General features: G+C 50.5%; 3 protein-coding genes across 5 annotated transcripts; 1 reads left to right on the top strand and 2 right to left on the bottom strand.

Moving 5' to 3' along the window:
• The first annotated feature begins 23 nt into the window (after positions 1–23).
• Positions 24–2,703, top strand: LOC117644418 (dynein regulatory complex subunit 2). Of its 2 annotated transcripts, XM_034383863.1 has the most exons (9): positions 24–90; positions 151–495; positions 602–715; positions 793–931; positions 1,005–1,231; positions 1,324–1,509; positions 1,582–1,776; positions 1,865–2,083; positions 2,154–2,570. In XM_034383863.1, the coding sequence occupies exons 2-9, from the start codon at positions 352–354 to the stop codon at positions 2,568–2,570; spliced, it is 1,641 nt and encodes a 546-aa protein (XP_034239754.1). In that variant the 5' UTR covers positions 24–90; positions 151–351. The 2 variants fall into 2 exon arrangements, with proteins under 2 accessions (XP_034239754.1, XP_034239755.1); XM_034383864.1 differs by lacking the exon at positions 24–90 and having other exon boundaries at positions 352–495; positions 2,154–2,703.
• Positions 2,704–3,562: 859 nt separating this feature from the next.
• Positions 3,563–7,954, bottom strand: LOC117644422 (guanine nucleotide-binding protein subunit alpha homolog). The gene is made up of 5 exons (XM_034383903.1): positions 7,404–7,954; positions 7,085–7,135; positions 6,774–6,991; positions 6,565–6,682; positions 3,563–6,478 (listed from the first exon to the last, which is right to left on the bottom strand). Exons 1-5 carry the CDS (start codon positions 7,881–7,883, stop codon positions 6,239–6,241), a joined length of 1,107 nt encoding a protein of 368 aa, XP_034239794.1. The 5' UTR covers positions 7,884–7,954; the 3' UTR covers positions 3,563–6,238.
• A 276-nt stretch (positions 7,955–8,230) lies between these two features.
• On the bottom strand, positions 8,231–26,323 carry LOC117645008 (platelet binding protein GspB). Of its 2 annotated transcripts, XM_034384879.1 has the most exons (14): positions 26,244–26,323; positions 25,930–26,015; positions 13,017–13,375; positions 12,553–12,797; positions 12,085–12,260; positions 11,698–11,989; positions 11,180–11,585; positions 10,849–11,084; positions 10,665–10,762; positions 10,425–10,575; positions 10,258–10,345; positions 9,859–10,174; positions 9,729–9,780; positions 8,231–9,640 (listed from the first exon to the last, which is right to left on the bottom strand). In XM_034384879.1, exons 3-14 carry the CDS (start codon positions 13,282–13,284, stop codon positions 9,467–9,469), a joined length of 2,502 nt encoding a protein of 833 aa, XP_034240770.1. In that variant the 5' UTR covers positions 13,285–13,375; positions 25,930–26,015; positions 26,244–26,323; the 3' UTR covers positions 8,231–9,466. The 2 variants fall into 2 exon arrangements, with proteins under 2 accessions (XP_034240770.1, XP_034240771.1); XM_034384880.1 differs by having other exon boundaries at positions 11,734–11,989; positions 25,930–26,303.
• Between the last annotated feature and the right edge of the window lie 153 nt (positions 26,324–26,476).

The raw sequence follows: 26,476 nt of genomic DNA on the forward strand, positions 1-26,476 counted from the left end.
CTTTTTCTTGTAAACCATGCATTGTGAAATTTGAGGGAAAGAAGAATTGTGTAACTGAGGAACCGAAAAGTCTTAAGGGCTCAGGGAGTGGTTTTGGGAGTCATAGACATGATTGTCTATGTGGGAGTGGTCGAATATTGGACGGAAGAGCACTGTATTAAAATTTGGCGGGACTTTTAAACACATTCGATTGAGCGACTCGCTTCCCTCGCTTCGCTTGTCATGACTGCTTTGACGACGTTTTCGGTTTCCTTAGCAACCGCAATCCTCGCGATTAGTACGTAAAGGGCTTAAACGCACAATACGTTTTATCAAATACCTTGATAAGAAACTGATAAATAAGAGGTAATCATGGGTCCTAAAAAGAAGGGAGGCAAAGCTAATAAGCTTGCAAGAATGACGGACGAGCAACGAGAGAGGTACCTGCAGCATCGGGCTGCTATAGAAGAGGAGACCCGAAGGCGTAAGGAGCAGCTCATAGCAACATTTATGCGCGTAAGTTTGTGAAGAGAGTAAATACACTTTCAAAATTATTTTTTTAAGAAATATAACAAACTGGCTAATATTTTTTTAAATAAAAAAAAAACTGCATTTTTTATAGAATAAACTGAAAAGAGAGGAAGCCTTCACCAGAATTAATTCTGCGAAAATCAATCAGCACTGGCGTCATATTCTGCGGAAAATAAAATGTGCTGAACTGAGGGAAGACGTAGAGGTATGAGTGGTTGTGGCAGGTGTTTATATTTTAAAAAGAGTCCAAATATCAAGCTAATTGATTTTCTTAAAAATTAGAATCTCTGGCATAGTTTTGATCGTGTTATGGATCAGAAGAAAGTCCAGAAGGAGGAATTGTTGAGCAGTTTGGAAGTAGCTGAGCGGCAATACTCAGATACATTGCAGTCCCACATGGAAGTTGTTGAGCGGCTTATAGGTAACAATAATACACTACTGTTTCCACCGCAACAAGCATTCAACTACTAATCAGAATTGAAATATTTTAACAGAAGTGCATTCAGAACATGTTAACAATATGAAGGCATTGTTTAATGCTCAGCTAATTGACCACCTGAGTAGCGCTACAGATGAAAAAGCTTTAATCCATGTCATGTATGAAAGAGAAAACCAGAAGCTGCATGTGATACGAATGGCAATGGAAATGGACTTTCAAAGTCCAGAGCGTCAGCTTTACAAGTATGAAAAAGTTAATAAGATTTCTGAAATGAAGAGAAAGGTGGATTTTTTGTTTGTCTTTTTCATTTAAAGCCTTTGGCTATTTTGGTGTTTAGGCCTTGAATGAAGTTAGTGACTATTTTTACTTCTCAGTACAAAGAAGATTGGGAGAGTCTCATTTCTGAGAGAGAGCGTGCATTAGAAGAAATATGGCAAAAAATTCAGAACAGCCTCAACGCTTATGCAGTTGATACAGCCGCCAAGCGCAAAACTGTTCAACAATTGCGAAAGATGGACCAAGACTGGCTCCAAACATTAGCGGACATTGAGCGCACATCTGCAAGTATTTTGAAGTAAGACAGGATGAATTATCTGTACTTAAAACGTAAGTCAATATTTCATTCATTTCAGAAAAGAGTTGGTCAGATGAAAGAGCATGCTGAAAACAAAATGAATGAAATATCAGAAAACAACTCAAATCTACGCAAGCAAAGAGATTCAATGCTCCATTGTTTTAAAATGCTAGTTGAAAGAGTAGCAAAAGAAAAAAAGAAGGATGATGAAAAATTCCAGCATCTTGTCATTACAAGTGACGAAATCCTTAAGGTGTGTTTGCAAATCCATACAATTTTGATGAAAATGAACTTTGAACATTCTGTATATCTCCAAACTTGTTATCAATCTTTACAAACAGGATTTAGACAGGCTGAAGAACAAAGGGGAGAAGGCTCTTGCCGTGCTAGTCCTGTGTCAACGTTTTGAATCAAAAACTGAACAAAGAGCAGCACTTGTATCATTAAAATCAGATTCAGCTGCAGAGAAGTCAGGACCAGAGAGTGACACAAAAAGTAATTTCCTTGACTTGAGTGATGATGAAGTTGAAAGCAACATGGTTGACTTGGAAGAAAAGGAGGTAAATATCTGTTCCTACTTCATTGCTCAGCTTCTCCTAACAATAAAAAATGAAACCAAAATAATTACAGATGCGTACCTTTGGCAAATTGACAAATTTTTGGAAGAAATACAATAAAGTCCTGATTGAAACTACAAATGCTAGGATGCAAAGAGACATGTTGGCAATTGAAAATCAGCAGCTGAGAGGCACATTACAAACTTATCTCACAGAAATGTCACGTGTGGATTCCTGTGGTGCACCAACGGGGCATCGCATCGCCACTGGCCGGCCTCGCACTACACAACTTTCAGGATTTAGAACAACCGTGCGTATTGCACAGAGACCTGTCTCTAGTATTAGTTGGGGCCCTAGCATAACAAGTCGTGCTCTCAGTCCCGGTTCAAGACAAAGTGTAAGTCGTACAAGTTCCGCTGCAGCTAAAGGAACAGCAACCAGTGAACATTTGTCTATAGGTTCTTCCAATTCTGACCAATGGTCTATATGAATGTAAATATGAAGAGAGCACCATACATTCACCTTTGCCCATGTGACCTTACTCAGTGTTAATCTCAGTTTCAAGGACACATTGAAGGAAACACATTTTAAACAATCAATCAGGGATATTTAATCTTATAGTAATGAAAGCTCAGTGACATTCTTTGACATAGCACTAACTTTCCTTTCAAAGTGCTTTAGGTGTCACTGAAACCAGTTTTAGTCTGTGTGTTCATATTAGTAGAGACATTTGGTTTGTTGACAATAATTTTACTATATAAGTTACCTATAATTGATAATTTACTTTAACAAAGCTATATATGACACTGTACATATCAACAACACAACAAATGTAGAATGAAAACACTGGAATGCTTATTCATGTAAGCAAAGAATGTCTTGAAGCAGGACAATGGTTGCAAGCTATAGATGCCTAAATGCATCTCTCAATTTCTCAAAATGGCAGCAAAAGTAAGTTCCACTTGTACAAAATAAGAGATTTAATTGAACATGGAATGATAATGAGCTTTTACACTATGTTTAAAAAATAGACCTGAAAGATGTACCTGACACCATCCAAAGTGGAAAACAATAAACAGCAATCAGAAAGAACTTGATTCATTTCAACACCTTCCTCTTATATTTTCCAGCATATTAGTACATTGGTCCAACTTTAAATTTCATTCAGTAACAGCCAAAAAGAAAGGCTTATTTCCTTCTCGTGGCTAACTCATGGCATATAACAGAAGCCTGCACAATAGATTGTACTCTGGTGGGACATAAACAGTGTGAAAAAGTTGATAAGCACAGATCAACAAGATTTTCTGGTCCCACACTACCAGCAGTATGCATTCATTAATCATACTTAAAATGAGCCATTGCCATTGGAATTGAGAGAAACTGGAGACAGTCCTCAATGCTAGAAATAAATAACACATTGGTCATAAAATGAAAGAAATTAGATGGAAAGTACCCTGAATCTACCTATGTAAGAACACTGTACAAGGTAAATTGAATTATATTTAATGTATAGATGCGAGCACACTCACAAATCCACATAAACATACAACAAAACAAAGCAAACATATTGATATGTGCTTCATATATATTAAAAATTCAACAAACGGCAGAAAGTCATAACATTCTTAAACCATATCTATACAACTTAGGACATATATACTGTTGTAAATATTACAACAATCACAATTTACACATAATACAAAAACAGATTCATATCAAAATTGTTCAGAGTGAATAACTTGTACAAAAGTATAGACATAAAAAGAAACCCTCTTAAAAATATTTTGATACTTAACAAAGGCACTATAAAGTTACCAGTTAAAAAGTAAAATACACTATGACTTGACTGTACACTATTCTGATATGCATGCACAGACAGCTTGGCACCAGGCACCCTTTGTGCCTAATCTACAAATTAGGTCCATGCGAACCAACTGCAATGAGAAATGATGGGTCCAGGAGCACTGTAAAAGGAGGTCAAGGTCTCATCATCTTAAACTGTTTGTAAACTTTCGTCCTTTAAAAATAAGTATATTTATGTAGTATTAGACATTGTCAAAGAGAAACCAGGCAATACAAACTCTGTTTTTGAAAAAAAATGCAAAAAAAGAAACCAACAAAACATTCAACTCAATGTAGAACAGATTAACAGAACTGTGAAACTGGCAACTGCTCACTAATACTTGGATTTTCAAATGAAGGAATGTTCCAGATAAACAAACTCTACACAGAACACCTGAAATCACAAGTTGTCCATCAGCCATAAATTTATTGATTTTCAACTTGGGTAAAAACAGAAGAGCTATTCACAAAAATTTAATTTTCCAGCTCACAATCAATAATATGCCACATGAACACTTGGGCTTGAAATGGCACAGAAGTAAATCATAAGGAAATCTTCTAAAATGTAAGCACAATGAGCAAATAAAACAATGTTAGGGCTTGCGACCCTCATTGCCATTGTTTGAAACAATATTTTGAGTGCTGTACGTTACAATAAATCTCAAGTTAAAGGGTGGTTTGCAACCATTGCAGATGTCCCCAGCAAGTTACATCTATCAAACTAATTTCAGCAAATCAGACCACATATGCAAGCCATCCAAGTAAACAAAAGTCATGAGAATTGTTTGTCAACAAAATTTCTAAATGTTGCCCAATAACAATGGTCAACAATAATTCTAATCTTTTTTTTTTTTTTTGCTAAACTTTAAAATATAATAAAATGAAGTCAATCAAACTTCACACAAAGTATATTGTACATTTGGTTTGGTATGAGTCTACATTAGACATTAAATAAATTGGAATCCTTTGGTCAATATGTCAAAGTCATTCTCTTGATTTTATGTAGCATTAAGGGAAAACAACGGCGTCCAATCCTTGTAAACTGTGGGCCAGGCCACTCAATAAATTATAAAAACAACTGAATTGGTCAAGATCTAAATGTCTCCAGTACTTTACAATAGGAGGCAATCATTAAAAGTGAGTTCATAGCTTGTGATTAAAAAGGCCATACTTGATGCAACATAGTATGTTCACAACAAAGTGACACTAACAAGGAACCAGAATATTTAACATGAGTGGCCAAAGCGTGGAATCATTCAACAGTGTATAATAAGAGAATAAGGACAAAATTGCTCATTTTGTGCATCAGACTTTGACCAGGACAAGGACGCTCGTGTTCGAAATGATAGCTGAAATTTTAAATAATGTGAAAAATATACAAAATTTGAAAAGATTTCAATACCTACATAAAATATAACTTTCACAAAGCAAAACTCTGATACTCAAACCTGAAAGGCCTACTTCATCAATGCCTTTAGCAACAGCATCCATACATATAATATTTATCACAGACTCATTGGAAGAAGTCTCAAAAATAGTTCATATTAAGTTACTAACCATCAGTTCTTACTTCATTATCATTATTAAATCTATAGGGATAGTAAACACCCATTAATTGAGGTAAACTCTGAATTCTCTGAAAGGCCCTGTGAGTGACACTATAGGATGCACCACAGGCCTGCAAAGAATAGTGGTCCATGCATAAAAAGAAGATTTGCCAAATTTCACAAACTTTTCTTCTGGGGTAAATTTGGAATTGTTAAGTTGATGGCAATACAAGTAAAGTAAAGCATATGCCTGACATAAAATTTTAAACCTACAGAAAAATTAAGAAATGCTTCTGTCATAATGAGAATGGAATGAAGACTATATTTCTAGATGGAAGAGACTGGTTCTTCGACCCCTAGAAACATATGGCAGCTTCCGTGCAAGGAAGCATCAACCACCCTGCTCTCCACAATAATTATGAAATTTAGGTACATAGTCAAGGGCATTCACAGGCAAATAAAAACTAGCCACTGACGAGTTTTTACATGTCTGTGGACTAATTAAGAAGGGAAGAAAAAAAATAACTAATAAAGCATTGTCAACACCACTCACTGGGAAGTAGACTTATTTGGTTTAGATAATTAATTAGCTTGAAAGCCTCGATCTACTGATAAGATTTTGTCATGAAACTTGACAGAGGTGAGGAGGCTATGGACAAAATCAATGAATCCTGAGTAAGCTGAGAGGAAAGTCCAGCATGAGGTAATAAATAAAAATCAAAGAAAAAACCAAATAAGTTTACAAGTTAGTTTGTGATGGGTCTACAAGTCACTGCAGCATAAGAGACTGTAAATTTCTGTGTAATATAGTATCTTTAACTGCATTGAAGACAACTTTGATGTTTTCTGTGTCGACTGCTGTAGTAAAATGATGAAATAAGGGTTTCTTGGGATCCTTTTTCACTGACACAAACAAGTCTAAGGTGTACTTCTGAACATCTGAAAGTTTGTGAGGATCACCAGAAAATTCAGGGAAGAACCACTTAATGCTTGTTTCCTTTGACTGAACCTAAAAAAAATAGGCACAAATGATATATTAAAAAAAAAAACAACAGAAAAACTATAATAACAATGACTAATATCAGTTTAACATACCTTTTCAACAAGAAGATCAGTCTTGTTGAGGAAAAGAATAATTGACACTCCTTTGAACCACTTATTGTTTACAATGCTGTCAAATATAACCCGGGATTCCTCCAGCCTATTAGTTCGGCTGACAAAAGAAAGGTTGTTTAGAATTACAAATACGATCTGATCCATTGGCTTGAGACTTTTCATTCAACTGAAATGCAGAGAAAACTTACCGGTCTTCAACTAAAACTTGGTCAAACTCAGAACTGGAGACTAGGAAGAGAATAGAAGTTACAGTGTCAAAACACTGAAACCATTTTTGCCTCTGAGATCGCTGCCCTCCCACATCCACAAATCTGAAGGGAATTTTGTTAATGTTGATGACAAACTCTGATATCCCCTTGGTTGCTTTCCGGGCATGAAGAATATCTTGATTTGATGGAATGTAGTCCTGCAAACAAGTACAAAAATTAAGAAATGGAGACGTGTTGACTCAAATTAAAAGAGACTGAGACACAGTCTTGAATAAACATCCCTGACTTACTATTTTTGATATCCGTTCCAGGTTGTCAAGGAAGTACTGAACCGAGTCACTCTGAAATAGTGTTAAGAAGGTCAATAACAAAAATTAAATGTCACTTGTTGAAAAGCCATGACACCTGTTGCTCACTCTGAAACCGGGCGGTACACATGAAAGTACACATGAACCTGGCATTTTCCATTGAGGACGTCCAGTTCCAGAGTGAATACAATGAAATCGCGTCATGGCCAAGGAATATTTTCACAAGAATAACAAAACAGGGTTAGGGTGACAAGACAGAAGAGGTTAAGTTTTTGAGGTTATGTCGACAAACTGTACGTACCAGTTGAAATTCTCGTCTTCTCTCATAGGCGCGTTTGATGCCAGTATCTTTCCAGAGACTTTCTAGTGCTGGCACGTAATCTTGGAAAATACTTGCATCCAATGCCTCTCCATTTTGATAACTGAGGACATGGAGACCGTGCTTACCATTGCGAGGGTTCTCCCAAGCGATGGATAGCTTGTCTCGTGCATCAACAAGCACTTTCATTCCCTTGACCATATTTAAATAAATGACATGCTGATATTCACGCATTAAATCCGGCTCGAACTTCAATCCATGGATTATCCTCATCTGTTTGAGAAATGTTGACTTTCCACTCTCTCCCGCTCCAAGCAGCAGTAACTTCACTTCACGTTTTTTCGATTGCTTATCCTTTTCGATCATTTCATCAATTCTTTTGCTTGTGATACGCGGATCCTCATCTTCAGGACTAAATTTAAAGCGCAGACAGCACGCACACGACCAGCTTACGGTCGCCATCTTTCAAACTGCTTGCCTCGCCCTTCCAAAGAAACACACGATGAGGAGGCACCCAAAACATCAGGCAAAACATTGGAGCCTGAGGAGGGGAGGGGGAAGGGGGGGGGGCCTTGGGAGATACCCCACGTCATATGTATGACCGAGCTCGAGGAACTAGGGAGGGACCGTGAGGATAAGCCTGAACAAACTGGTAGCGGATTTTGCATTGCAAGAGAATTTTGTGAGAAATTCATGGAGTTGGAAACCGTGAATGACAACACATCAGTTTCAATAGGCAGTTTGGTTCAGAAATAAAATGTTTCTCTGCATCCAGTGAGGGACAGTACATGTAAAGAGAAAGGTAACAATTCTCAATGAATTCATTTTTTTTATTTGGTCAAGCTTTAGTACAAGTAGTATGCCTTTTAAGTTACACCAAACAACAGAAAACATTTCTTCAAAATCAATTCATGGACTATAGACCAAATTTTTTTTCAACATATTGCGCAGCGCACACTGAACATGAATTTTCATATGTCAAGTTTATGTTGGAGTGCTGTAGATGACTAAGTGAAGAAAAAACATGATTGGTAAACAAATTAAAAAAGAATGTGAGATAGACATCATTCAATGGCACAAAGGAATCTCCCAAAGTAGAGTTTTAAGTGAAAACTGGACAGGAAAGCACAAAAAGGAATGACAAAAAGTTTCTTTTGAAGTCGTGTCTACAGACAATATGATTTCAGGAAACTTAATTCCTCTTCCGAGATCAATAAATATCAGTGGCTTGTTTGCTCTACTTTGACAGCCATCTTCAGTTAGAGACAGTCTTCAATTCTCACAGTTTGCAACTAAAGCCCTTAAATCATTATTCTAATATAACAGTCATTTCTGTGCAACTACATATAAAATGGCATCAAATTGTTCACGGACGGACAACTATTCGATGTCATTAATACAAGTTATGCATACTTCTTCAGCCAAAAAAATAATTGTAAAATACTGGAGTTTCTGGCAAAATACTGTTGGAATATTTGCTTTCACTATACTCCTCTACTCATCCTCATAGACAAATCATGAAATATTCCAACATTGTCTCTACAATAAAAGTACGGATTCTACAATTCATCAATGCTCAAATACTAACTAGGCCTGAATCAATTGTTAGAAAGCAGGTCAGTCATGAAAATCTCAATCTACAATTTATAAATGAGATTAAAATCACTATAATTCAAAGGCTAATTCTCATTCATTCCTCTTATTTTGGGAACAACTAATCAATAAATACAGTGCAAAGTAACATAATCACAAGTTTGCAAAAAATCCATAAAAGCAAAAATCGAATAAAGTGAAAGCTACTTATAGATACACTCACTAAAACAGGAACAGTAAGATGATACAATGTCAACAGAACATCTGTCACACAATTTTGGGGGGGAAGAATACAATCAAATGTTTAACAAAGGTAATAAGAGTTGAATTCACAACAATAAAGTTGATAAGAATATAATTCACCCAAATGACGAAACGTTTACCACAATCATAGCATAGAAGTTGATATTGTTAAAGTATGCTAATTAATATCGCTGATGATCTAATTTGTTTTAAGCAGCTCCAGTTACAGGTTCAGATGCAATGCCTATTTCTACTCTCCCATTGACGGACATATTGCTAGTCTCACTGCATGTTCCATCATTGGAACCGTTTAGAAGCGGTATATGATTTGATTTTGCAGAGTCTACTTGACCTTCAATTTTCTGAAGAGCTTTAGAATCCATCTGGAAAATAACAAGGTATTAATTATCAGATCTGAAAACCAAAATCAAGCAGAATTGACGATGAAGGTGGTCTGAAACATGAACTTACTTTTGCTTGTCCATTGCAAATTTGACTGGACTCATCTGTTGGATTTAAAGGTCTGAAAAGCAAATAACAATAGTGTGAGAACATAAATATTATTACAGGCAAGGATAATTTACTTTCTATGAGGACGTACAGTTTTTTTGAGTGTACAGTGTCACTTATGGCACGCAAAACTCTGGTTATCAGAGAATCAACATCGAGAACTTGATCCACTAGATGTCCAGGCATCTCATCTCCTGCATTTGCTTCAGTTTTTATTGCTTCTTCTTGAAGTCGACGGAAAAGAATAGCAGCAGAAAGATTTTGAATACTTTCACTATTCACCAGACGAGCAGAATTTAGATTCTGGGAGGCAGTGGTAGCACTCTCCCTTTGGCCGCCTCCTTCTTCCTCAAGCTCTGGTTCTGTCACATTATCCAATGTTTGGAAATTGTTCTCCAAGTGCAAGCCTGTATTTAAAGGGACAAGGGCATTAGTCAATGGAAAAGGTCCCCCAAAGGTAAAAAAAAAAAAAAACGAAGAAAAAACTTACTTAGAGGCCTGCAGGCTTCTTTAGTACGTGTTGTGACTGCTTCTGCTTCAGTGGTCAAAGCAGACAAGGCTTTATCCAAAGAACTTTCCTGTGGATGTAATAAGATTTGGTTGTTGAAGTCGTAATCCTTGGCAAAAAATAATTTCTCAAATATCATCACAGCTAACCTCTAGTTGGACTGCTAGGTCATCGAGGCGAGAGCTCAAAGCTGAAAGAGCAACAGAGGCTCCTGATACAGCTGCTCCCTGCTGAAGGAGAGACTCTTTGGATCTTTGTTCCAATGCAGCAACTCGAGCCTGCAGAGTAAGAACTTCTTGCCTGCAAAATAAAACCGAATAATAAACCAAATGAATGACTGATAGTGAAAGGGACAATTGCTTCATGTAGTACCATAAGTAGTACTGTACCTGCGTTGCTCACTGATACGAACTAGATGTTGACATTCTTCTCGTTGACGCTCTAACTCTAGATTCAAATTTGCAACAACCTCCTTTTGAGCCACTGCCTACAAATTGTTTAAAAAGATGGTTTACAGTTAGTATTCCTAGATGAAGTCATTACATGCACAGTATTAGCAAGATTGATCCTTACATCTTTCTCAGCTTCTTGAAGACTTTCAGCCAGAGCTGCATTTTCTAATTTCAAGAATACTTGCATTTCTTGTGATTCTGCCTCTGTTTCTTCCTGCTGATTTTGAAGGCTTTTCCGGAGCCTCTCATTGTGCTCTACTTCATACCGCAGACGTCCAATTTCATTTCGTTGCACTGAGTCTCGTTTCTTAATAGTCGCAGCTCGCTGTTCTAATAACTCCAGTGTCTTCATCCAAGCTGTCAATACACCAAAGAGTTGCGATTTACTTTTTCAAAGATGAAGAGGAGGCTGGAAGGCAATTGTGCTTCGACAGGCGACAGGCGAGGCCTACCTGAGTGATCCACTTCCTTTGGCGGGGTGTGCACCGTGGAGGTGATGCTGCCTCCGGGCCCTCCGGGCGAGCGGGGAGTACCCGAGTGCTCGAAGCCCAGCATGTCCATGATGGCCTTGAGGCGGCGGTCCAGCAGCATCGTGGCGAAGTCCTCCCTCTCCCTGTCCACCTGCACGCCCTGGTGGCTTTGCTCGCGGGCGTCGATGGGGCGTAGGTGGCACGCCCTGCCGCCCAGCAGGTCCTCGAGGTCCTGGTAGGTGAGCGCCGTCTGCGCGCCCGTCTCGTGGTACAGCGTCACCTTCTGTTTCCTGGTGGACTGGGACTGCGTCGAGGACACTCTCTCGCCGCCAGCGCTCTCTACAGAGCGCCGCCGCCGCCTCCGGGGAAGAGTCGAAAACTTCTCAGACTGGAACAAACGAACGGACCAGTTATTTCACTCGGTTTCAAGTATCCCACTGAAGTTTCAACAATATAAAATGGTTCCAGGCATAAAAGCAGCTTGTTTCTGCATTACAGACCTCTGCCCCTCTCCCCCTGCGGCCCTCAATGCCCACCTTGGACTCGGTGGGCGAAGGCGTGGACGCCGAGTTGGTGGAGTTGACGCTGGTCTTGCTGCTCGAGCTGGTCATGCTGGCCATGTTGGCCATGGCGTACCGCCGGTCGCGGTCGGCGGCCACACTCGAGGCCCTGGTCCTCGACAGCGTGGTGGGCCTCTGGACGGTGGAGGGCCAGCGGCCGTCGTCCGTCGAGGTGGACATGGCCACGGCCGAGGTGGCGCCGCGAGGAGTGGGCCGCGGCGCCGCGGGAGCCCTGTCCGCACAAAGCCGTCGTCGTCAGCACTGACACGTCGCGCTCGAAGGTCACAACAACAAGTGCTTCAAGTACAGCAGGCTACACTCAAGTACCTGGTCGTGCCCCTGCCGCGGACGTTGCTGCTGCCGCTGCTGCCGTGGGTCAGGCTGCCCGTCAAGCTGGCCGTCATCAAGTTGGGGGCGGCCGACGACGACCCGGAGCGCTGCGACCGCGACGTGGTGCGCGCGGCGGCGTGCGGAGCCTCGGCACACGAAGAGCCTTGTCGACCCTGAGGAGGAAGACGGCCGAGATTAGTTAAGTGCCGAGTGCTTCGGCCAGCGAGTCGCTCCAAGTCGTTGCACAGTGGGCCGACCAGTAGAGGCGGCCAAAACTCTGGACGCGTTTCGAGCTCCAGAGTCGCTAAACAGGACTCGAACCGAGCGTGTGTCCCCACCAATGAATTCCTCGTTCGGAGAGCAATCCATTGGTGGGGTCACACGTTCGGTTCGACTCCTATTTAGCGTTAGCGACTCTGGAGCTCAAAATGCGTTAAGAATTTTGGCCCACTGTGCGTTGCCTACCCTGGAGCAGCTGGATCCGCGGCCCGCGGCCGCCGCCGACCTCTCCCTGGGCCTCGGCGCGGGCACGGGCGAGCCGGGGGTGTTGGGCGCCGACCCGGAGGACGAGGCCGACACCACCACGGACCGCGACCGGGGGTGGCCGGCGCGGCCCGGCGTGGAGCACGACGCCGACGACGAGGCTGACGAGGCCGAGATCTTCTTCCGGACGGGCGCGTGGGAGAGCACGGAGGACGACTCGCTGCCACCTGCAACAACGACGACTCCGTTATCACCACGGAAAAACAACAACATCTCACAAGGTTTCTTTCATGCCGCGTCGCTGTGTGGCTGGGCCGAGGGCTGGGCGTAGGGGAACGCCCGCCCGGATGAGACAGGCAACCCTCACGGCACCGACGCACCGCGGGGCTGCCTACCTTGGCGATGGCGGGGCGGGAACGGCGGGCGCCTATGCTGGACGTACTCACCCTCACTGGTGCCGTCGTAGTCCAGGTGTGCGGGCGGCAGCACCGGCGGCGCCCCGCTCGCGTCCAGGACGGGGGACGCCGACCGCTCGGCGCCGTTCAGCTCGACGCCGCTGTCGCTGCCGTCCTGCTTGGCGTCCTGCTTCGAGTCCTTGAGCTGCTTGGCGAACGCGTCCCCCACGATCGTCATGTCCGCCACCATCGTCACCTCGCCGTCGTTGAGCGCGAAGTCGCAGTCCGAGGCCATGGACACGTCGCCCGCGGCCTCCATGGCGTCGGCGCGGAGCTGCTTCCCTCACCGGCTGGCGCCCACGCCGCGCCGCGCTAGCCGCGCACAGCGCCCATGCGTGGCAGCCGCAGCACTGCAAAACCAAGAGAGCGGCGATTAAATCACCCGACAATTAAATGATTAAAAGCAACATCAACTTTGGCGATTCGTCTCGGCGTGATGGCGGTGTAGGGCGGTGCAGCGCGAGCGTGCCTGCCTTGCCCGGCCGCTCGGCGCGCGACAGCCAAATTGGCGCAGCGAGTACGGCGCTAATTTGGCGGGGCTCAACCCCGCAGAACCCGCTCCCCGCGACATGCATAATCACACGTTGCCACTCGGCGTTTGCAGTTTTCACTCGGAGAGAGACACGGCAGAGGCTGCCGGAGGCACCTGGCCACGCCATGCAAAGCAATCACACCGTGCCTGTGTGTGCCAGACAGACCATGCCTGTCATCCAAGTCTGTCCGACTGCAAGTCTGTCCGTCCGCCGGCCTGCAAGTCCGCCCGTCCGCTCGCCAAACCAGATCCAATGCGATGTGACCCCTGCCGGCCGGCTGACCCCTTTCCCTCTCTCTCTCCCTCGGGGGAGCACGAGCCTGGCGCTAGCCGGCCGGCCGGCCCGGAGCGGAGCGGAGGGTTCCTCCTGCTCCGGGTCAGCTAGCTCTCTCTCGCACGCACGCACGGGCCGTGGCGCAGCGAGAGAGACGGAGCGACAGGCACTGCAGCGGCCGTTCGTCATCGCGAGTAATCAGTCCATCATCGGAGCACCGCGGAGGTCACAGGTCACCTCGCGGTCGTGGGCCGCGGGTCATGGGAGCCTCCCCCCGCACAGTGTACAAGTTTTGTCCGCCTCCGCCTCCACCGGTCTTCTGGCCCACTGTGCCTCGACGAAGTAAAACCTAAAGGGCGCCGCGCAGTGTGTACACTGTCGGCTGGGCAGCGGTGCGTGCGAGCGAGTGCGTCGCAGTGCGTCGCTGTCCCTGCGCGATGGCCCGGAAAACTATTCCACTCCCATCATCATTCGGGCACCTCCGCCCTCGCCTCCGCCCTCCGGCCCAGCACGCTCATTCTGAGCAGCGCTTTCGTCGCTCTGTCTCTCTCGCACTCACGGGGACGCCCGCAGCGCGCGCAGGGGTGCGAGAGAGACAGAGCGACGCAGGGCGGCGACGCGGACAGGCTGCTGGGCTTTCGACGTGGAGTACAGGCCACAGGCCACAGTAAGACTCAAGTTATTGGAGGCAACAGCAACGGGCATCATTGCGGATGGTCTTCCGGCCTCGAAACAGACGATCAATTCATTCCTCGTTCGAAGTGCCCTCAAGTGTTGGATTCGAGGACCGCTTCCCAGCCAAACGGCGCCGAGTTATGCCACCTCAAGTTCCGGCAGCGCGTGCGGTGTAGTACACTACCCCGCCAACGCCATGCCGGTCCTGCAGTGCAATTGTCGGGCCGGTCTACCGCGGTCCCACGACTCCATCGGCAGCAACACGACTTCCTATCACCGCCACACTGGATTGCTCCGTCTCCGTCACACCCGTAGAGTACGCCCCACGAGTGCGAGAGAGACAGAACGACTCTCGGAATCGGTCTGCCGAGGGGCATTGCCTCTGCCTCGCTCCGCGTGGCTCCGCGTTGGTTATTGACTTGTCGGAAACTTCCGGGCCGGCCCCGCAGGCACGCCGACAGCCTCCATGGAGGCACGCGGCACGCAGCAGCAGACCGGCGGGCGGGGCCGTCCCCCAGGACGACGCCAAGGCCGTGATTACCGACGGGGGCACCGCGGCACGTCGCCGCCGTCGTCGCCGCGGAGGTGCAGGTGCCGCGTGCCTGGGGGTTCCACTCCGCCCCCTCCAATATTAATTTTAACAACTTGCCGCTGCACCCGTCATGTCTAGTCGGGTCCCCTCCGCGGCGTGGGCGGCGCACAGTGGGCGGAGGCGGACAAAACTCTAGACGCGTTTTGAGCTCCAGAGTCGCTAAATGGGACTCGAACCGAACGTGTGACCCCCACCACTGGATTCCTCGTTCGGAGAGCAATCCATTGGTGGGGTCACACGTTCGGTTCGAGTCCCATTTAGCGACTCTGGAGCTCAAAACGCGTTTAGAGTTCTGTCCGCCTCCACCGGTCTCCTGGCCCACTGTGCGGCGGGTTCTGACCCACTCACCCACACACCCACAGCCTGTCCGCGCGGCAACGACAGAAAATAAAATCAGGGGTCGCTGTGTTTACCCTGCCGCAGCCCGGACGGTGACCCCTCGCGGCCGCCTAGTCGCGCATCTCTCAAAATACCCGCCGAAGTCCAACTCGAACGAGATGCAGCGATGCAGCGCCCAGGGCGGCCGGGGGGAGGAGACAGAGGCAGCCAATCCTCGCGCAACAAACGACCAGTCCGTCCAACACAAACAAAACAGCTATTCTTTCCTGACCAAATTTTTTGTAAAAAAAAAAAAGGTTGTTCTACATTCCTTGCTGGCATGCGCCGCGGTCGGAGAAAGAGAGACAGAGAGAGATCCCGAATTAAAAGCCCCCTTTTGCTCCGGGGTCGTGGAGCAGTTGAAACCACGCGCGGCCCTAGATAGACAGAGAAACCGCAGAATGAAAATAACACCCCGCAACCGCAGCAGAAGCTGCAGAGGCAGTACACTGCAGGTGGTGCAGAAGCAGTGTAGTAGCGCCGTTTCGTCAAAGCCACAGGCAGGCAGGCATGCAAGCAGGCATTCTGCCACAGAAAGGAAAGGAAAAAGAGTTAATTTTAATCGGCCAGTGGCTCGGCTCAGTGGGCGCGGCTGCGCGGCTTTATCCGTTCCAGGTCGTTTCCGGTCCGTTTTGGGAGTTTTGAGAAGGGATCGTTTAAAAGGCGCCGAAAGGCCATACCGGGCAGCACAGTCGCATGCCAGATGAGCTGCCCCCACTCACTCTTCCTCTCACTCCCTCCCATGAGGATTGCCACGCCGTGCGCCGTCGGTACGTCTGGGAGTCTAATCTCACCACGGGCCATTACACTGGGCAAAGCAAAACCATCGAGGTACCCGCATTCCCCCCCCCCCCCAGGCCGTCCGGAGCGGAAACTAGGCAAAGTGGTCATCATCAAAGATTTCAATTAAGGACCTCCAAAAAAAAATTTTGTTTTTAAAAAGGCCTAAAGTCCCTGACTAACAAAAATCAACACAAAATAACAGTCACCCGGAAAAAATGGCAATAACTTATTTCGAACACAACAACAGGTCTTTTGTCGCGACTGACAATGTGGTTGCCCTCGGACATGTGCACCGCCGCACCCCGGCCCCAGCGCCACGCCTCGCCGGGGACAACAGTGGAACTCAATGGCGGCCAGACGAGCTATTGAAGCTGTACTTGTGCCGTACGCACTAGGCCACGCTAGGCCGATCGGATCGGGTTGCGTCACCTCACGCCGTGTCGCCGCTCGTCAAAACAGCCCTCGGGATTAATAACAGAAAGAGTACGGCCTTTTCTCTGTTCTGGCGGCGGAGCGGTATACGTCTCTAGAGTAATGGCCAATAGAAACAAGTGGGCAGTCAGTTAGCGGCCCGTTTAGCGAGCGCATTTGCAAGGCTGCGGTTTTTTTTTCTCCCTGCTCCCTGCCGCATGCACCGGGCGGGGCGGGTATCTTCTCCTCTCTCTCGCACTCGTGGGGCGTCGCGTAAGGGTGCGAGAGAGACAGGCAGCCCGCCAGGCACTGCCTGGCATCGCGTGCCCCGAGCGTCCGAAAGAGAGCCGGCAGCGACACAGAGGAAGGAAAAGTTTATCTCAAACAGAAACGAAAATGTTGATTGCAAATCAAGTCTCACTGCGCCTGCTCGCCCACTGTGAGGTCTAACCTGGCCAAGGCAGGCCCAAGCCACGACTCGGTGGGCCGCGGCGGAGATCCCCGTCCCAAGGAAAACCAAGAACGTAATTCGACTGTATACACCGATGAAAAGTAAATTAACTCAACCAATTTTCTTTTAAACTACAGCTGCCCACAGTGTAGTACTCGGCAGCACGGCGCTTGGCCGAGGCGGGCAGGCCGGGGCCTTACCACAGCCACTGCACGCACGCCGCAACGCATGCCTGCCCACCGCTACAGCGCAGGGCGATGACGCCGGTACGCTGGAAGCGAAGACGCCAAACCGAACCGGGTCTAGGCGGCAAGGGTAGGCTAGGCACCCCACACACAGTGGGCCAGAGGACCGGTGGAGGCGGCCAAAACTCTCAACGCGTTTTGAGCTCCGGAGTCGCTAAATGGGACTAAAAACTAAAATTTTATGTTGGAGGTTGGTTAGTTTGAGACTTGAAGCCCATACACGACTCGCGAAGAGTGACGGCGCTGGGAAGCAAGCAACTCCTACAAGTCTGCGGGCATACGGGACTCGCAAACTCCCACGCGAGTAGTCACAACGACGCTTCCCATTTTTCTCCGGCTTTTGCACGAGGGGGCAAAAACTCGGGATTTTCGTGTACACATGATTCGGAAAACGCAATGATTGCGCATGGTTTTAATTGATTTCATGGCTGATTTTGCCTTATTTCGCGACGCACCAGGGTGATGTTGAGCGTGATTGCGTGTGATTGTGTTCGGAAAGAAATGATTTCGGACTGATTTGGCCTGGTTTCGTGTGATTCTGCCTAATTTCGGTCGATTTTAGTGATTTTGGCTGATTTCGGATTGCTTGATTTCGCGTGATTCTCAATGATTCGCATGTGATTTCGGGGGCCGTGTACACATGATTGCGCGAGTTTTTGCCCCCTCGCTTTTGCAGCAAAGCATGGGCGGCACACGAGGCGAGGCATCGACCGCTAAACTAAACGGTTACCCGCCGCGGGAACCTGTTTGTTTAAGGATCAGGTGCCTTCGGCCCGATGCGCGATGCGCGCGCGGCCAAGGCTTGGCGCGGCTGGGGCTCGCCTTGCCGGCACCGCGACGCACCGCGACGCACCGCGACGCACCGCGACGAGGCCATGAGCGCCAGCACCGCGGGACCGCCGCAGAGTTCGAGGCCTGTTTAGCCGCTCTGGAGCTCAAAACGCGTCAAAAGTTCTGGCCGCCTCCGCCGGTCTTCTGGCCCACTGTGAACGCCGCGCGGGGTAGGCAGCCGGAGCGCACGGCTGCGCGGCGGGCTGGCCCACCCCCGTTCGGCAGGCGCTCGGCGGCAGCCTTGACTTGCCACGCCGGAGACGCTCTGGTTGTGGCAGCCTAGCGTAGCCCGGCCTTCAAAATCAATGCCTAGAAGCAGCACAGCACGCCGTCGTCAAATCCCAGTCACGGCCGGCGGGAGCGAAAAAACATAAGCAAGAAAAGTAAATACAAAATTTATGTTAGCGGTGTGGCGGCGCCCTCGCGTGTCAACGGTCGTTTCGCAAAGGTGGAACGAGGAAGTCATCGGGGGAGATAAGGATAAAGGGGTCCGGTCCGTGCCAATGACCCATAAAGCCAAATCCGAGCGGCGGAGCGGCGCGAGTTGGATAACGCGTCAGTGGCACGTCTCCAAAACAGGTGGCCGGCCCGGACGGGTCCGGGATGCAGCCTGGATGCAGCGGCCCGAGCCAAAGCCGGCCGAAGCGCAGCGCGCGCAGCGCCGTGGCGGCGCGCAGCGCCGTGGCGGCCGTGGCTCCGTTTGCTTCGTTTCGGAGCAGGATCCAGTCTCACAACGCGACTCGCTTCCTGTACGCCGACTCGGATCCAGGCCCAGCGAAATCAAGACTCCGCCCCGCAGTGGGCCAGAAGACCGATGGAGGCGGCCAAAATTCTCGACGCGTTTTGAGCTCCAGAGTCGCTGAATGGCCATTCTCGAAGCAAATGTGTGCCCCACCGATGGATTGCTCTCCGAACGAGGTATCCATTGGTGGGGTCACACGCTCGATTCGAGTCCTGTTTAGCGACCCTGGAGCTCAAAACGCTTTGAGAATTTTGGCCGCCTCCACCGGTCGGCCCACTGAGTCCCAGTATAACAACAGTGTACGAAGCTCGTGCACAAATAATTGCAGTCTCGCGTGAAGCGCTGCAGTTGTTTTATTTTTCGCAGTGCACGCGCACGCGCGCGAGGGAAGCCCCAGCTTGCGGTACAAAAGCCACACTCCATCGGACTGCCGCGGCCCCGGCGGCCCTGCCGGCCCTACCGGCTGCCCGCGCCCCGTCCATCCGGATCCACAAGGTGCCCCGCAAGGTGCTCCACAACAAGGTGCCCCACATCGCCCAAAAAGCGCGCGCCGCGCCGCTCTGCGCTGCCCACTGGGCCCACCGGGACACGACAGTGCATCACCGGCACGGCCTACATTTGGTGCGACCGGCTGGAGGGCTTGAACCACGGGTCCTCCTCCGCCACTTCCCAGCGCCGTCGCCATGGGAACGCGTCTGCGGGGCACGGCCGGCACGGGGCCACGCCATGGGCCACGCCGCGCCTTGCACATGGGCAACACGATCTGCCGATGGAGGGATAACTTACACATGTTCGGTGGGAGCAGCGCCGCAGCGCCGCAGCGCGGGGCGCATGCACGCCATGCCCGGCCATGCCCCGCCGACTCGCGCAAGGCATATTGTTTATTTGCTTTCCGTGGGAGGGAAAATAAAAAGCCGCGGCGGTGCAGCAGGCCAGGCCGTGGGCCAGGCAACCTCAGGCGGACCCGTTGCACGCTGCAGACCCCGAACAACAACACCGGGGTAGGTCGCGGCAACAACATGCTGCCCATCACCGACGCCCCCGCCAGCGGGGCTTTCTCGCAGCCAGGGCCGGACTGGCTAAGTCAGGGCCCCGGTCGCAGTGTGACGTCAAGGGCCCCCTTTTCCGATATGCGTCCATTGTTTTAAATTTACTAGCCAGGGGAGGGTAAGACGTGTTTGGTGACTTTGGGCGGCCACTGTGTCCAATCTAGTTGACGTAAAAGGCCTCCCTCGACGCCCTAGTATTCTTATGACCCTACTCTTTCATGCCCTGTATCGGGAAGACGTTGACCACAACGATTTTGCCTTTGACCGCAACGATTTTGGGACCAAAGTTGGTCAAAAAGTGGTCGAGTCTCGGAAATTTGCTGATTTGCTGACTTTGGGCGGCCACTGTGTCCAATCTAGTTGCCGCAAAAGGCTTCCCTCTACGCCCTAGTATTCTTATGACCCTACTCTTTCATGCCCTGTATCGGGAAGACGTTGACCACAACGATTTTGCCTTTGACCGCAACGATTTTGGGACCAAAGTTGGTCAAAAAGTGGTCGAGTCTCGGAAATTTGCTGATTTTGCTGACTTTGGGCGGCCACTGTGTCCAATCTAGTTGACGTAAAAGGCCTCCCTCGACGCCCTAGTATTCTTATGACCCTACTCTTTCATGCCCTGTATCGGGAAGACGTTGACCACAACGATTTTGCCTTTGACCGCAACGATTTTGGGACCAAAGTTGGTCAAAAAGTGGTCGAGTCTCGGAAATTTGCTGATTTGCTGACTTTGGGCGGCCACTGTGTCCAATCTAGTTGCCGCAAAAGGCTTCCCTTGACGTTCTAGTATTCTTAAGACCCCACTCTTTCATGCCCTGTATCGTGAAGACGTTGACCACAACAATTTTGCCTTTGACCGCAACGATTTTGGGACCAAAGTTGGTCAAAAAGTGGTCGAGTCTCGGAAATTTGCTGATTTTGCTGACTTTGGGCGGCCACTGTGTCCAATCTAGTTGACGTAAAAGGCCTCCCTCGACGTTCTAGTGTTCTTAAGACCCCCCTCTTTCATGCCCTGTCCCGGGAAGACGTTGACCACAACGATTTTGCCTTTGACCGCAACGATTTTGGGACCAAAGTTGGTCAAAAAGTGGTCGAGTCTCGGAAATTTGCTGATTTGCTGACTTTGGGCGGCCACTGTGTCCAATCTAGTTGCCGCAAAAGGCTTCCCTTGACGTTCTAGTATTCTTAAGACCCCACTCTTTCATGCCCTGTATCGTGAAGACGTTGACCACAACAATTTTGCCTTTGACCGCAACGATTTTGGGACCAAAGTTGGTCAAAAAGTGGTCGAGTCTCGGAAATTTGCTGATTTTGCTGACTTTGGGCGGCCACTGTGTCCAATCTAGTTGACGTAAAAGGCCTCCCTCGACGTTCTAGTGTTCTTAAGACCCCCCTCTTTCATGCCCTGTCCCGGGAAGACGTTGACCACAACGATTTTGCCTTTGACCGCAACGATTTTGGGACCAAAGTTGGCCAAAAAATGCGCTTGATTTGCCGAAATCATGCGTAAAATCGGCAGAAATTTCGTGGAATACCAACAAAATCTCGCGGAACCCGGCATAATTTTGACGCAAAATTCTGCGAAATCTTGAGAAATTTTCAAATGGGTACCCCTTTCATTTAAGTACGTAAATTGTTAAAGACCGCGACTTTGCCGCGGCCAAGAAGGCCCCGCGGTGGAAAGGCCCCGTGGCCCGCGGCCGAAAGGCCCCGCGCTTCGCGCGAGGCCCCGGGCGCGATCGCGCCCCCGCGGCCCGGGCCAGTCCGGGCCTGCTCGCAGCGTCCGAAAGGGAAGTGCGAGAGAGACAGAGCGACCAACCACTGCCCTGAGCGTTCCGTGGGCGTGTGTTGATCCCAGCCCTGGAGTGGCTGGAGCACTGTATAGAATGATTAAGCAAAACGCAGGGGCCGCTTTCAACTACTTTCAACTGGAGGCAGCGCGGGCCAGTGACGTATACAGTGTACAGTACGTTAGCCAGACCGCGGCGGCAACACCACGCTTTGCACAAAGTTTGTTTCCCCGGCCACTCTCACATCACGCTTTTGGGCTTGCGTGACGCGCCACCACGCCCTCGCCCGTCAGCGCGGTGACAAGGGCACGAGGGGGGAGGGGAGGGGGGAGGGGGAGGGGGAGGGGGGGGGGGGGGGAGGGGGGAGGGGGGAGGGAGGGGAGGGGGGAGGGGGAGGGGGAGGGGGGCCGCGCCCTCGGGGCTGACTGGCTGCCTGACTGACACTGGCCCAACCCCGCGGCCGGGGAGGCCGGGGGCACCGCGCCGATGCAGCACCCACAGCGCAGACACGGACCCCGCGCCATCGGCGTGCTCCGCCACTGCTTCGCCTCCTCCCGGCCGCGCTTCGCTACACAGTGGGCCAGAAGACCGGTGGAGGCGGCCAAAATTCTCGACGCGTTTTGAGCTCCAGAGTCGCTAAGTGGGACTCGAACCAAACGTGTGACCCCACCAATGGATTCCTCGTTTGGTGAGCAATCCATTGGTGAGGTCACGTGTTCGGTTCGAGTCCCATTTAGCGACTCTCCAGCTGAAAACGCGTTAAGAGTTTCCACCGGTCTTCTGGCCCACTGTGCGCCTCGCCCTTTGCGCCGCAACCCGGCAACGGTGGACCCCGGCAGGGCCTCCAGGGCGGGGCGGGGCGGCGCGCAACCCCCTCCAGCTCCGGGCGCGGCGCTCCGCTGCTCCAGTCCCGGAAGGGGGCCGAGGGGGCGGTCGCTTTCCGGGTGAAGGGGGTGGCTGGCGCTGGGCTGGCGCCAGGGAAGGTCAGGGCCGCCAGGCCGCCCGCGCCGGCCGCCCGAGCTGGCAGCCTGGACCAGGCACGGCGGGCAGGGCGGACAAGGCGGCCCTTGGCACATCCGCACCGCCGCCGCGTCGTCGCCAAGGTGCAAATGCCGACCGGGGCGGCGCGCGCCCTTTCGCTGGCCGAAGGGCTGCCCAAGGGTCAACGCCGACCCGAAGGGCCCACAGGGCCCAAAGGGCGGGGAAGGCCCTGCCCGGCGAATAAGGCGCGGGATGAGCGGCCGACGACGCCCCCGCAGTGCAGGCCCCTAAATGGAACGGAGGGCCCCGCGACCTTTCGCTTCCGCCCGGCGGCCTGCCGTGGGCCTGCCGACGGCCTGGGGGACCCCGAGGGGGCACCAGCAAGCCAGGCCCCGCCCCGCCCGCTTTCTTTTTGCCAGGGTATCGGTCGCATGCCGGACACTGCACCAAGACGTCGTCCGCCCCTTCCTCGCTATTTCTGTTGGCCGTCATGATGGGGAGGGGGCCGCCATCGCCGAGCCATCGCCACCATGAGGCCGCGCGGTGACTAGCAGTGCCTAGCAGTGGCGTGCCGAGGGCCCCAAGGGCCATCTGCCTGCGTCCGAGTTATGACACCCTTCCCCAGGCCACGCGGCCACGCTGCCACGCGGCCACGCCCTCTGGCCCCGCTCTTCCTCCACCCGCTGGACAGTCGAATCGACCAGCCTGCGGCGTCTCGTACTCGGTGGTACCGGTGCCGCACGGCGCCACGCCACCGCGCCCTCCGCACAGTGGGCCAGAAGACCGGCGGAGGCGGCCAGAATTCTAGGTGCGTTTTGAGTTCCAGAGGCACTAAATGGGACTCGAACCGAAAGAGTGACCCCACCACTGGATTGCTTTCAGCACGAGAAATCCATTGGTGGGGTCACACGTTCGGTTCGAGTCCCATTTAGTGACTCGGGAGCTCAAAACGCGTCCAGAGGTTTGGCCGCCTCCACCGGTCTTCTGGCCCACTGCGCGCCGCCTCCATCGACCGCGTCATCTTGCTCGTGCCGCATCGCCCGGCATCGCCGCATCCGGCGGCAGGAATAACATGCAAGGGTTCGAATCCCAGCGCCAGCGGATTGTCTGTCTGTCCGTCCGTCCGTGTCGCGAGCCGCTGGGCATTCCCTTCACGTCCGCGTCGCGTCCGGAAGCCAATCATGCTGTCGGCGCAGCGGCGCAGCAACGGACAACGACCATGTCCTTTCACTGCGTTTGTTCCTACAGTGGAACTTGAACCCTCGGCGCCAACGGACAGCCCTTCGAACGAGGCGTTTCCTTTTCCGCAGCGTTGCAGAAAGGGCGCTTGGACGCGTGCCCAGAGCCGAGCCCACAGAGGGTGTGGGGTCCTCTCTCCGTCTCTCTCGCACCCCCGGCAGCCTCCACGAGTGCGAGAGAGACGGAGCGAGGAGTGCAGGCGGCGGAATCGCTCCACAGCACAAGAATGCGGCTGCGGAGCGCGAGAGAGGGTGCGCGTCGAGCCGCCGAGCCGCCCCGCCGCCGCGCCGCTCCCTGGGAAGGCCAACCGCGGCCCCGAGCTGCCCCGAGCACCGTGTACCTGTCGCAGTGCCGGCCAGGCCAGCCAGGCCAGACCGCCCGGGGCTGCGGACTGGACTGCGGACCAGACGGCCTGGCAGACGGTCCAGCCACCGGGAAGCACCCGCCAAGGCACCCGCCCCCCGGACGGCGGCCAGCTTTCGTAACAGCATCGACACGCGCACGCACTCACACACACGCACGGCGCCCCGCCCCGCCCCGCCACGCTCGTAAACGATCACGCACACACGCAGCCGTAACGCCACTGCAGCGCTGCTCCGTTTCACTTGTTTTCCGTTCATTGTTCGAGGCGATCGAGTCAAACTCAGCCGTCAGAACGCCTGCGGCCCCGCCCCGCCCCGCCCCGCCCCGGGCCGCTGGAACAAACGGCGCATCATCATAGCAGGCCGATTCCGAACAGTCGCTTCCTTTCCTCTCGCTCGCACTCAAGAGGCGTGGCGCGGAGGCGCGAGAGAGACAGCGCGACGAAGCTCTGTCCGGAATCGGCGTGCTGTCACTGCGCAACTTCCCTTGCCAGGGCGCAGGGCCACTGTCAGAACGGTGCGGACTAGACGGCCTGAGCGTGGAATAGCCAGAAGAGGACGTGCAGTTTGGCTAAACAAACCCACGTTGCACGGGGCCCCGGCCTCGCACTCCCAGTGCCTTCTCGCGCCTCTTTGGGAAAAAAAGAAGCCGTTCTCGCGAGGCTGTTGCTATCTCTGTCTTCCAGACCGCCGGCCGGGCACAGTAGAAATACCAGGCAGGATCTTTCCCACGCGAAGACGAAGTGAGGCGAAACAAGACGGGGCACTTCATAAACCTAACCGGCTGTGAGCGCCGCGCGCCGCCCAAGGTAATGGGTGCACATCAGTGAGTGTGGCACCATGGTGGCACAGGCAGCGGAAAAGTCACAAGGACATCGGGCTGGAGTTCAAGGCAACAAAAGGGACTATGGAAGTCTGACAAAAGAAAAAAAAAGAAGATGATTCAGGCATTTTGCCTTAATGCCAAAGGGGTCAATCAAACTAAAACATTTCTGGTCTGCTCAGGGTGCAACACCTGTCATTGCATTCCCCGAGACAGGACACCTTGTCCTCCGGCAGGTGCACAAAGCACAGAAACACCAGAAATTGATGGACTCAGAGTTTTTGACCTTGCCCCCTAAAGTTGAAAATAATAGGATAAATTTTAAGCCCCTACTTATTAAAAAATTTAAGAACATGTCCGAAATACCAAGAAAGCAAAGCAACTTTCTGTGGAACTACGTAATAACTCAGAAATTATTTTTTTCTCATTCATAGCAGTTAATTGACTGCACAGTACAATAATAAAGTCTTCGAATGGAATGAAATGAAAGACTTATAGGAAAATTTAAACTATATAGGCCCTGCAACTAGGAAGATAATTTAAAAATTTATAACAAAGAGATGGTTGTGTGTGTGAGCAGATGCGACCAATTTTAAACGCCAATAAAAATTGTTAAAACGGAGAAATGATTAAACCAAAACTTAAATCACTGAACTTCTCTTTCGAAAGCTGTAGACCGCTTTCAAAACAATACACAGAAGTTGGGTTAGTGGTGCATCCCTAGCTTAACATAACGTCAGGATATTTACCTTGAATGAACCTCCTCGGCCGCGAACGGGCAAACGGTCTTCGAGAAATGTAGATCGTCGAACGGCACAGATGGTAAAACGACAACCTTCAATTCAAAAGCCACCCAAGGCAGTGAAAAAAACTGGATGAAAAACGTGCCAACAGGAGCAGGACCCAGCACAACACTGATTTCAACAGTCCTTCCGGAAAGCCAGAACTCAAAGGGATCAACACAAAGTGACTCAGAAGTGAGTCGGAAAGGGACACAGATAATTTCATTGATTGCGACGGGATCGCTTCTATTCAATCCGAGCAAACGCGAGAAGAAAATTACCAAATTTAAACACCGCTAGAGCAGCACTGTCCTAGTCGCCTGACAGACTGGCAGCTGGAGGTGTCGGCGGCGCGGCGCAGCCGGAGTGCGCATAATAGAGAAGGGTGGGGGTGGGGGTGGGGCGGCTGCCTCGAGCTCCCATTGGTCGACCGCAGGGGCTTTAGCAATCCCGTCATGTGGTTGGTCGCACCGTCGCGCTCCACTGCGCATGGAGTAGTGACGAGAAGGGTCGG

This window comes from Thrips palmi, unplaced genomic scaffold, assembly GCF_012932325.1.
Source record: "Thrips palmi isolate BJ-2018 unplaced genomic scaffold, TpBJ-2018v1 HiC_scaffold_18, whole genome shotgun sequence".
NCBI classification, from domain to species: domain Eukaryota; kingdom Metazoa; phylum Arthropoda; class Insecta; order Thysanoptera; family Thripidae; genus Thrips; species Thrips palmi.

What these genes read in the sequence shown, in the direction of transcription:
- LOC117644418 (XM_034383863.1), top strand. Translation starts at nt 352, where the DNA reads ATGGGTCCTAAAAAGAAGGGAGGCAAAGCTAATAAGCTTGCAAGAATG. An exon ending in AGTTGTTGAGCGGCTTATAG is followed by an intron (nt 932 to 1,004) that starts GTAACAATAATA and finishes ATATTTTAACAG; the next exon opens with AAGTGCATTCAGAACATGTT. An exon ending in TTTCTGAAATGAAGAGAAAG is followed by an intron (nt 1,232 to 1,323) that starts GTGGATTTTTTG and finishes TTTACTTCTCAG; the next exon opens with TACAAAGAAGATTGGGAGAG.
- LOC117644422 (XM_034383903.1), bottom strand. Translation starts at nt 7,883, where the DNA reads ATGGCGACCGTAAGCTGGTCGTGTGCGTGCTGTCTGCGCTTTAAATTT. An exon ending in CAAGTTTTAGTTGAAGACCG is followed by an intron (nt 6,683 to 6,773) that starts GTAAGTTTTCTC and finishes TTCTTTTGTCAG; the next exon opens with CCGAACTAATAGGCTGGAGG. An exon ending in CTGATCTTCTTGTTGAAAAG is followed by an intron (nt 6,479 to 6,564) that starts GTATGTTAAACT and finishes TATTTTTTTTAG; the next exon opens with GTTCAGTCAAAGGAAACAAG.
- LOC117645008 (XM_034384879.1), bottom strand. Translation starts at nt 13,284, where the DNA reads ATGGAGGCCGCGGGCGACGTGTCCATGGCCTCGGACTGCGACTTCGCG. An exon ending in AAAGGAAGTGGATCACTCAG is followed by an intron (nt 11,085 to 11,179) that starts GTAGGCCTCGCC and finishes GTGTATTGACAG; the next exon opens with CTTGGATGAAGACACTGGAG. An exon ending in TTCAAGAAGCTGAGAAAGAT is followed by an intron (nt 10,763 to 10,848) that starts GTAAGGATCAAT and finishes AACAATTTGTAG; the next exon opens with GCAGTGGCTCAAAAGGAGGT.